General features: G+C 37.9%; 1 protein-coding gene across 1 annotated transcript in view; it reads right to left on the reverse strand.

Moving 5' to 3' along the window:
* Nucleotides 1-12,136, reverse strand: part of LOC149934895 (uncharacterized) — a 100,167-nt gene that overhangs the window by 30,477 nt on the left and 57,554 nt on the right. The window contains exon 2 of the mRNA XM_090181532.1: nt 3,236-3,768. Coding sequence (XP_090037658.1) covers nt 3,236-3,768 — 533 coding nt within the window. The remainder of the gene's footprint in view (nt 1-3,235; nt 3,769-12,136) is intronic.

Genomic DNA, 12,136 nt, shown 5'->3' on the forward strand with positions numbered 1-12,136 from the left:
CTCCGACGAACATCCGACACGGTGTTTCCTCGCAAATCGGTTTATACCTTTTAAACGTTGGTTCGAGCCCGCGCTAATAACATTTTGTACCATTAATGCTCGTTATAAATACGATTATATATACGATCTGGGAAAAGAGAACTATTAGTCGGCAAAGAGAGAAATGTAGAGAGAAAAAATTTGGCAGCCTCTTAAATAGAGAGAAGGCGATGGAAGGACGGAAGACGAATGAGTGTAGGAACGCTTTGGCGACTGGCATTTCTGGCCGTCTGAGAATGTTGATGAGTTAAAAAGCGCGCTTTCGTTCTACAAACCCCGATCAGCCCACCCGCCCCGACCCACCTTCAACCGAAAAATATCTGTACTTCTCTCTCGCCTAGCTCCGTTTCTCGATCTGAGGGTCTCCAGAAAATTGAAGCGCCGAAAGAGCAAACGTCTTTTTAGGATTTATTTATAGAAATTTTGGTCGATTCGCCAACGCTTATTATTTTAAATACCTCTCTCTCTCTCGATCGTTTTACTCCCGCAGTTTAACGTTTCAAAGTAACAACCCGCCTCGTTCTAATTAGTTAGTCCATACCTCGATGATGCCCTGGTTTTCTGGATCGCGCTTGAGGAATATATTTTTTTAAACGCTAAAGGTTGAAAGCTGGCTCTAGACGAATATTAGATTGCGCTTACGTTGCTGCCAATTTGAATAGGTTGTTTAACCATTTCCACTACCTCGTTTTCCTTACCGACACTTTTAAATAAAGTCAATGATCATTTACCTAGAATTAAGGGAAGTAGTATAATCTATTTTTAAGAAGATTCTCTACAGACGGATTTCGCTTTCTTTCTGCTTAAATTAAAACTTGAAGTGGAATTGGCGAAAGACCTAAGCTTTCTTTTTCGAATGCCTTTGAAAAGTGGATTTTTCTTCTACCGTACCAGCTATTTAGAGGAGCGGAACAAAATTGTACAAATGACGCGACTCTGGCATCATTAGGATCGCAACTATCAAATATACAGTCATACGCCACGCGAAGACTCGGAAGTCTGGTATTTTTTAACGGTATACCGTCGTATTAAGTTATTTACTCTTACAGAGTTTTGTTGGCAAATCACCGCAACAAGATTTGTTACTTTTCTACGGGGTAGCTGCGAGTGATACTTAAGCCTTACTATTTAACTGTCGCGTAAATTCTCTACTTCCTGATGGATTGATGGATTGATTGAGCTTTTGTTTGATACTCTCGTACTGTCATTCTATTTGGGGATACGAAACCATTCTGTTTAGAGGTTTTCCGGGTTATATACACTCTATTTCTTGTGGGAGCTGCTATATTTCGTTCCACCATTTTGGTACACGGAATAGACGCCTCAATAAAAAGCCTTCAGCGATTCGCTAGGAAGTTACTAATACCATAGGACGTGCCAGCTACTTTTTATAAGGTCCTTGTAAAGGTTGGTTTTCAAAAGGGCAAAACGAACCGATGGCTAGTGTTGACGCAAAAAAATTGTGTTAGGCCTAAAGCTTGGTTTCCACTTAGGAGCAACAAACACAAGGAGAACGCAGCTAGCCTTTAAACACGCTAACGAAGGGTTGTGTACTAATTTCATTGGACGAGCGTCACGAGCCTTTACGCTGAACGTTTTACGGGCGGGGAAGACAATTTCCGAATTTTCCCCTTCCGACGGCAGCAGGCGCTATAGCGTCTAGCCAATGAAAAATGTACACAAGTAAATCCACGACTTTTGACGGGTTGCGTTCTCCTTGTGTGGGGTGCTGTGTTTGTTGCTCCTAGGTTTCCACAAATGTTTTGCATCAACACTAGCCATCCCGTCGTTCCTTTTGAAAAATTAAAACCCGCATTAAGGAAACGAATGTGTTTTTAAATATAATGTCGAACCTAGTTGACTTCGTTTGGTTTGAGTATGGATAGTAGTTGGCTTCTTTGGGAAACCAGGCTAATTTGATAAACGACCAACCGGAAATATTTCATTCAGTGATCCCTATTATGTATTTTACTGAAACGCTTAAAAGCAGGGTTTGAATTATAAAAACCCAGCCCAAAAAAACCCATGGGTTTTTTTGGGTATTACCCACTTAAAAAAACCCACTTAAAAAACCCACTTAAAAACCCACATTCAAAGTTTTGAATTTAAAAAAAAAGAGTGGAAATTTTTTAGATGTTTATTATTTTAGACATTTAAAAATATTCTTACAACTTGTTAAGAACTTAAAAAGACTAACTTACTAAGAGTAAGATTTTTATTACTTTTATTATCTAAACAACCTTATATTTAAATCTTTATAGAGTAATGGCACTGTGACGTCCTAGTACGTCACCCATGCTCTTTCCTATAGGTAAAAAATTTGCGACCAAAATGGCGGCCATGGCCAAAGCTACAGAGTGCTACTACTCTATTAGACTATTAGCCTATTACCAGTGTTTTGGTTTCGCGCGGAAATATCTATAGACTTTCACAAGTTTAATTGCCTTTTCACATGTAAAATTGTAAAATTAAATTGTTTCTTGAAAATATAATATATTTTCAAGAAACAATATATTTAATAAACATAATATATTTAATAAACATAATATATTTAATAAACATAATATATTTAATAAACATAATATATTTAATAAACATAATATATTTAATAAACATAATATATTTCATAAACATAATATATTTAATAAACATAATATATTTAATAAACATAATATATTTAATAAACATAATATATTTAATAAACATAATATATTTAATATTTTTAAAATAAAAAACCCAATAAAACCCATAAATACCCAATAAAACCCGAAAAAACCCTAAAAACCCACTGGGCTGGGTATTTAAAAAAACGGGTTTTTTTAAACCCTGCTTAAAAGCAAACGCTTTAGTGTTCACATTCCTATATAAAACATTTTCCGGTTATTTCCCACGTGAACCGGTAATGTAAATGACTTGTGATTGTTAAAATAATACCTCTTCTACTAGAGTAATAAAGGTACCTAATATTAATATTATCATTCAGTTCAATTCAGAGTATAAAATAATCGACTTAAGCCTAGGTCACAAAAATCGCCCGTTTTTCGAAACTTGATCAAATAGGGTTTAAGATGTTTTCTCCATTCACAGGAGCTATTAGGGTTTGGATCGGAGTTGAGCAACATTTTTGTGGTTATGACCTTTGAAACAGTCGCAGCACGACGAAGGAAACAAAATAGACGTGAAAAATGGTACTTACTTGCGTTTCGGTGACGTTCAGCAGTTTGGCCATGTCGGCCCTCTCGCTGGACGAAAGGTACTTCTTGATTTCGAACTGCTTCTCCAGCTCGAATATTTGTCGCCCCGTGAATGTGGTGCGTGCTTTCTTCTTTTTGGCCTTTTCCGCCGCCGCCGCCGCTGCAGCCGCCGCCGCCGCCGTCGAAGGAGAAGCGTTGCCATCGACGATGCTGTTCGGATTGGGAACTCCGCCGATGCTGGAGTTGCTGTTCTCGCTGCAGATGGATGGCACACCGCTGCTTCCGGCCGGTCCCAGGGGACCGCTGCCGTTCTGGTGGGCTACGGGAATCGGGTGGGCCGGCGGGGGTTGAACGATGGGCCTTCCGAGGCTGGAAGATCCACCCAGGCTGGGAGCGACCTTGTTTAGGGCGGTGGTAGCCGCGGCGTTGATAACGTCTGGCGCCACCAAAGGCGAACTCAAGCCGTTCTGGTTTGAGACGGTGACTGGCGGAACCTTTTCCTTTTTCCGTTTTGTACCTTTAGGTCGTTCCGCTCCTAAAAAAATCATAAAAACGGCGTTCTTTAAAATTCATTCCAAATTAAAGATGGTACTATAGCGAAAAATTAAATATTTTTGTAAAGGGACACGGAACAGAAAATTGAAATAATTTTTTTTCGAGTAAGACTGGTATCAAATCGTTTACATAACATGGGCAATCGTAAGAAGATAAACTAGTTCTTGGTTTTTTAATTTTAAACAGGGTGTTTCAAAAGGTTACGTATCACACGAACCCAAACCTTAATGTTCGCGTTTCCCTGCTGCTTGGTTTTGCGCTTGTCCCAGCCTACTTCCAGGGGGGCCACTTTTCGAAGCACTTTGGCGCTCTTTTAACTCATCATAGGAAAATGTGGAAAAAACAGGCATACTTCTCAACTCACCCATTACAACTCCTTAAAATTTTTGCATAAACTTCCGAAACACCCTGTTTAAGACGTTCCTTAATATCGAAGCGCTGATCGATGCTCGTGCCAAAGTACAAACCCGCAGTTTCGACTGTACTAAAGCAATAACGTCACTGATTACGGCTTTAGCATTATGAAAGACCATTACCATAAGTCTATAATATTGTTCCATAAGTTTGTCACTTTGGGGAATATTTTACTGAGACCTAGTAACGGAGTGACGTCATCACAAGATGAAAATCTCCCACTAGTGAGGCGCTGGCAATGGCTACGTGTGACGCGTTAGTAAGCGGACGGTAAACGGCGACGAAACCCGTAATGCAATCTGTCTTATGAATAGCTCTCAGTCAAATTTTTGCTTGTGAAGAATAGGTATTGTGTCACACTTATGTGACCATACTTATATTAACACGCCCGTAATAGGTGTACAGATTTTTAGTTAAGGGCTAGCCCCCCCAAAGCACCAAAGCAACGTTTGTCTTCAGTTTTTGTAATCCCCTCATACGAGCCAAGCCACGTCAATGTCAAAACTTTCTATAAAGAAGAAAAGTTGTAAGTCAGAAGCGGTAAATAAAACGAGTGAACAGTTGTGTGAAATTTCGCTCTCTTTCAGTGTCTTTCGGAAAGCAACAGCTTCTCCATTTATTACGTCTTTATAAATCATTAATATCGTTTTTTTTCGCTCCTGCGGAGAGCGATAGAAATTATTCTTGTTGCTCTTTCCGGCATTCTTCTCTTCTCATCTTTTGAAAGACAGAGAAAGAGAAGGCGACTTTTCGACCACTGACGGAAAATAAAAGTTCCTGCAGATCGTAGGCGGCGGCGGTGGCGTCGGCGGTGGCGGGTGTTGCCCTAAACTGGCTCGGGGATTTTTAGTGGGACAGCGGATAGGGACGAATCATTGTTAACATCTGTGTCTTGGCACAAAAGCTCGCGGATATTTTGGTCTTTTCTCTCTTTGGCCTTTGGCGATTGATTCTCTCTTTCCCCATTTCTTTCCAGCCAGAAAGAGACATCGAAAGCCACCCCGACCCCCCACCGACCCTCTACCGACCCCATCCTCAACCCTGTTTCTTTTCCGCTCTGTAGCCGCCTTTTATCCTCTAGCGTCCCAATCCGCGTCTTCTCTCCTCGAGTTGAGCTAGCTACGGCAGAAGGGGTTGCTGACTATTCCTACATCACCGTTACGTATATATATATATATATATATATAGAGGGCTTCCTTCACCCCCACTTTTGTAAATGGCGGCTCTCCTTCGCTTTATATCGAATCCGTTTGATCACGCTCGGGCGATTTCAATCGCTTCTTCTTTTGTTCGTTGGTTTCTCTCTCTCTGGTGTATAGAGGAGAACTTCTATCTTCATCCCGAATCCCAAGTCGCCATCATTCTTTCGCCTCTCTCTCTCCCTCTGTCTTTTAGGACGCTTGGATTCTCCGTTTACCCCTTTTGTCCAGATCCTAAACGCGCTATTTGTAATAATATGTGTGTGTAAAAGGGTTCGTTCTAATTCAACTTCCTGCGTATCCGATGGCTACTTTTGTTTTAAACGTCTTCCCTCCATTTATGGTCTTATCTTTATTATTAAGATTAAGATTATTTGGATCTTTATTTGGTGGAAACTATTAGCTTGTGTTGCGCGAAAACAAACTCTTGGTGCCAATTTTAGCGCATTTACATTTTACAAAATTTCAGGCCCTATGCAAAACTCTACAAATGGGCCTCTAAAATATATTTTTAAGCAGGAATCCATACTTCTACTTGGAATGTTTATCGCGGCAGATTTTTGTCTCAATGTCGCTGATGGTTTTTTTGACGTCACTATGTTAACTTAACCAACAACAACGTGAGAGGGGAGCCCACGCAGAAGGGATTTTTTATCTCGTAGGCCGTCAGAGTGGTCTTACCATTCGCTATACGGCAGGATAAGCATTCCAAGTAGAGGTATGGATTCCTGTTTTAAGTTATTTTGAATGATATAATAGTAACATTTCTTCCATTCGAGATAAAATAGTTAATTTTCCTGAAACTAAAGTCCCTTGCTTTCTAAGGACCTATTAGCGTTAGTGGGATGTACTACACCATAAATACACTATGTGAACTACACTAAATAGCCTAAGTGTAGCCCATAGTTTTCACTTATTGTTAATGACACTTTATAGGCTTCGAGTAATATTTTGCAAAATAAAATAGCGGACAACCTTAGAATTTTAATGTTTCAACTGTTGTCTTAATAAAAACTGCGCTTACCGACATTTCTAAATTAATCTTTAACTAGGCACTAACAAGGAGACGACCTGAGGTGATAATCACCGATTTTGTTCAAACTCGGGTATAGTGTACACCCCCATGTACATTAAAAAACCTGCAAGGGAAAAGTTGCGACGGGCTTTCGTTTTGCCATGGCAACCGAAAACGTTTTTGACAACATGATTTGGGATTTTTCCATTGAAAATAACATGGGAATCTGAAGGATTTCCCCCCTGTGAAACCTTTTAAAAAATGAAAATTTTCGAAAAATTCAAAACCTTTAAAAATACATTTAAATTGATTTAAAAAATTAAATTTAATCAAGTTTAAATGCAATTTGGTCCTTCAGATTCCCATGTTATTTTCAATGGAAAAATCCCAAATCATGTTGTCAAAAACGTTTTCGGTTGCCATGGAAAAACGAAAGCCCGTCGCAACTTTTCCCTTGCAGGTTTTTCAAGTTACATGTAGGTGTACATTATACCCGACTTTGAACGAAATCGGTGATAATCATCTCGGGTCGTCTCCTTGTAAGTCTACTGGTAAAACGTCTTTATTATCCGCTTAATTTCTTATCTCTTTGATTTAAGAAAGAGGCAAGGAATTTAGAAATATTCGCTTCGTATTTTATGATATTTTATTATACATAAAAGGTGAATATATATTCACCTTTTATGAATGGATTATTTTAGCGGTGTGTAAAAAGATTTACATTCGAGTCTATTTCAGTGACGTTATCAGACGAGCAAAAGCAGGAGGGAGATGGCAAAGCGACCTCAAAAGTAACGTCAACTTTTAGCTGTGACAATAAAAGGGGGGACTTCTCAACTATGCCGCTCGTTTTAATATTTATAAGCCGCGCGTATTTGAATAAATATTCCTCGACGAAGTGAAGCGAAGGAAGGGGGGGGGGGTGGCGAAGAATAAAAGCAACGGATGATTAGGGGCTGCAGGGGGGCTGAGCAAAAAAGGAATAGCTGCAATGGGAGAGGGAGATTGAGGTCTGTGATCGGTGGTGTGAACGGGACTCCGTTGACGCGTGCCCAAGTGCTTATTTCTCTAGCGAATGAAATATTAAAAGACTCTTATACTTGGCTTCTATATATATTTTTCGTGCGCCCGACAAACGACGTTGTTACTTCGCGATAGACGTAAATTGTTGGAAAGCTTTTGGTTGGGGAAAAGGACAAAGGGACCGCCTTTGAGAATCGCGTCTTAAACCTTGATGTCTTTTGTCCTTCTATTTTTTGGTTCGCGGAATTCTGGGTAGTAAAAATATAGTAAATCAGGGATGGATATCTATGGGATAATTCAGTAATTAGAGAAGTTGCTTATTGGCAAAATATTTTGCTTATTGAAAATATTTGTGTTTTTGTTTCTAAATAAAATTAATGTTTGTGTTTTTGTTTTTATTATGAGCTCTGAAATGAGTGAATGTATGAGCTCTGAAATGAGTGAATGTATGAGCTCTGAAATGAGTGAATGTATGAGCTCTGAAATGAGTGAATGTATGAGCTCTTAAATTTCAATGAGACAAAGAGATGAGCTGCGTCAGAATTTTTTTTTAAAAGAGCGGCATTGAGAGAGCGCATTGAAATATTATTACAAATGAGCTAAAAGAGCGGGAGAGCAAATGTTTAAAATGACGAGATGAGCTTTGGTAGGAGCGCAAACGCTTATCATAGAAAGAACTAGATATGAGCTGAGGTTTCACTATACTATGAAATATTTGAGTGATTTTGAGAGAGCAATTGAAATCCATTGGCACGGAGCTGAGAATTAGTCAAAACTATTGCTTACTGCAGAGAGCGGTAATGAGCTGAGCTTGCGTTTTTTTTTTCAAAATGCCCATCACTGGGTTATTCTCGAGAATTTCGTAAATACGTGTACGTATATTAATGGAATGGACACTTGGTCGGATATCAATAAATATCGCTTATCAGCGAGACCGGAATTCGAGTAGTTCTTGTAATGGTTTTGCCCTTTTTATTCGCTCCTCGTCGAAAAAAGCCGCTTGAAAGCGGCGTAAAACGTCAGTCGGCAAAGGTCGGGACATTTGCGGGATCGGTCATCTAGATGGCGCTCTTCACCTATATATATACACAGGCACATTCGGAGGCTCTTTCGCCAGCAGCCGGAAATGACGGCGTCATTTCCGCTTCTCTTTAACGCGTTTTCCAGTTTCCTAGGACGTTTTTCTCTCCATCTACTTCCCCCGCAGCCATCTGCACTTCGATTCGCCTCTTCTGGATTCAGTCGACCACTCCACGATCGGCTTTTTCTTCTCTTTTTCTGTCTATAAAGTAAACCTTTTTAGCGCCATCTACTTCTTTATATACCCGGCCTCCGTTCTCTCTCACTTCAGACTAAGTCGAGATCTTCCGAATAAACGGATACTGATCATTATTTTGAAGAGGCGGTGCCCGCATTTTCTCTTGAAACACGAAAACATTTAAGTGTCTTAAAATACCGGCTCGCGCTTTCACAAACGATTAGAACCGTATTATTATTGTCGTCTGCTTCAGCCTTATCGATTGGAAACTAGCAATGTCTGGCTCGCAAATTGTCCGACTTTAATTAATAAGTAATTTTAGAAACGCCAAGTATTTCGTGGCTTAGTTAACGTTCTAATTAATATACATTTCTTTTTTTAGTTATTTTTCTCAAATTTGTTTGAAAGACGATATATATTCTCCATATGGAGACTAACAAATAAGGGACGGTACACTCAATAGATAGTTAAGTTGGCACTATGGTGTGGTGGAGGTTTCGGAAACTTCTCCACTCAAACGAAATTACTTGATAAATCTTAAAAAAAAACCAATTAATAATTAACCTTATACTAAAAAAACGAAAAATGATAAATAACTGAAAAAGGTTTTTTTTAATCTCAAATTTTTATGCAACATTTCTCGCGCTGGGGGACATTTACTAGTGTAAAATTTATTGACCTTGAACCATGCCTTCAAGGTCATTCAAAAACCGTTGGGTTTACGGATTTGGTTTAACCAAATTTGACCAATTAGAATACGATAAATTGAAAATTAAAGGGAATATAACCTCAGGTATTTGGTGTGGAACACCAACGTTTGTAGCTCTGGCCGGTCTTGCATTTGGCTTTAGAAATGTTATATTCTTTAAAGGGAATATAACCTGCAAAGCAATCTTTATGGAAGACCCCTTTAATTTTTCAAAATACCCTGTACAGTGGTGCCAAACATTTCTAAAGCCAAATGCAAGACCGGCCAGAGCTACAAGCGTTGGTGTTCCACACCAAGTACATGAGGGATCTCGGGGTGGCGGAGTGGTTAGCACTTTCGCCTCGCAGCAAGAGAAGCTGGGTTCAATCCCAACTTGTGGGACTGCGTGAAAACTCGGAATCAATCCTTCTTCTCTCCCCACTGGTTTGGGGGGTTTCCCCCCCGAGCTTTTAGATTTCCCCTTCCATAAATGTTTGGCGCCACTGTACGGGAAATTTGAAAAATTGAAGGGGTCTTCCATAAAGATTGATTTGCAGGTTATATTCCCTTTAATGAACTCACGAGGAGACGACCCGAGGTGGTTCTCACCGATTTGGTTCAAAGTTGGGGGATTGTTAGACCTAGATGTAACATAAAACCCGTTAAAGGGAAAAGTTACGCTGGGCTTCCGTTTTGCCATGGCAACCAAAAATATTTTTGACAACATAAAATAAGAAAAAGTCTATGTAAAATAACATGCGAAAATGACAAATTCTAAGGGTCCCCCCTGTGCAAAACCATTTTGGAAAATGGCGGATATCAATAAAACTCATCGTGCGATAAGTTCCGTAAATATTCGTCGATTAATCAGAAATTTTCTACGTTTCATTATCTGCCCGAGTTAATTAGACCTATGGGTTTTCCAATACTAATCCGACGCCATTTTTAAAAATGGTTGATATAAATATAACTTATGATGCGATAACTGTCGAAACTATTTGTCGATTTACGTGAAACTTTCTACATTACATTATCTGATCGAATAAATAAGCCCCTTACACTGTGTTAGAAATATAACGCCATTTTAACTGCTGAATTTATTTGTACATTAATTTGAAATCTGCTGTTTGCAAAATAGCGCATAACAATATCTCTCTTGATTGTTATTAGAAAAATTATCGATTATCACTAATTTCCCGAGTTATCAATAATTTCGAGTTACCAATAATTTCCTGAGTTATCAATAATTCCCCAAGTTTCCAATAATTTCCCGAAATACCAATAATTTCCCGAGTTACCAATAATTTCCCAAGTTAAAAATAATTTCCAGAATTACCAATAATTTGAAGAATTACCAATAGTTTCCACAAAAACAAATTATTTCCCAAATTACCAATAATTTTCCAAATTACCAAAAATTTCCTGAATTACAACCATTTTCTGAATTCATAATAATTTTCCGAATTACCAATAATTCTACAATGCCACAATTGAACTAATTTAATAATATTTCAATTTACCCAAATTATGCCTAAATGATAAATTTAACCATAATTATTTTCTATTAATCCAATGATATTGGATTTTGCCGAAATGTATTAAAATTTACCCATTTTATATGAAGTTTCCTATAATTTTTTTTAACAATAACAATATAGAATTTATCGCACCAAGGGATACATTGATGTGCGTTATTTGGAAAAACGGCGTATTTCTCTCAAAAGAAATAGGACTAATATACTCGGTCAGAAATAGAAAATTTCAGAATAGTTGACGAATAATTACGGAACTTCTCAGACATGCGCCATTTTGCAAAATGGGTTCGGGATTCTTTCAAAATAGAAAGGACTTATTTATTCGATCATTTAATGAAACAGAAAAATTCCGATTTATCGTCGAATAATAACGGAACTTATATGACATCCGCCATTTTCCAAAATGGCCTCGAATTTTATTAAAATTAATAGGATTTATTATCTTTAATAGGTAATGTAAAGTAGAAAATTTCAAGTAATTGGACAAATAATTTCGGCAGTTATCGCATTAGGAGATATAATTAATATCTGCCATATTGTAAAATGGCGTCATATTTCTATCACAGTGTAAGGGGCTTATTTATTCGATCAGATAATGTAATGTAGAAAATTTCACATAAATCGACAAATAATTTCGGCAGTTATCGCATCATAAGTTATATTTATATCCACCATTTTTCAAAATGGCGTCGGATTATTATTGGAAAACCCATAGGTCTAATTAACTCGGGCAGATAATGAAACGTAGAAAATTTCTGATTAATCGACGAATATTTACGGAACTTATCGCACGATGAGTTTTATTGATATCCACCATTTTCCAAAATGGTGTCGGTTTTCTAAAAATCTATAGTACGAATTCATTCGGGCAGATAATGTAACGTAGAAAATCTTAGGTTAATCGGATACAAATTACCTAACTTATTGCACCATGATTTATATTTGTATCCGCCATTTTATAAAATGGCGTCGTTTTCCTATCGAAATCTAAAAATCTGTTTACATCGTTCAGATAATGTAATGTAGAGATTTTAAGATTTATCATGGCATAAGTTTTACAAATATTTTGTATTATACCTAAAATTTCGACGTATTTATTCACATTCGCTCGAGTTCACCCAAAATGGTTTTTATTCCCCCCTATTTGTCCAAAGTAATCCAAAAATGATAAATTAACTATTTTTTTAATTTTTGTTAAAATAATTTTTTTTTTGAT

Source organism: Leiobunum rupestre, chromosome 7 (assembly GCF_980474605.1).
Source record: "Leiobunum rupestre chromosome 7, qqLeiRupe1.1.hap1, whole genome shotgun sequence".
NCBI lineage: Eukaryota > Metazoa > Arthropoda > Arachnida > Opiliones > Sclerosomatidae > Leiobunum > Leiobunum rupestre.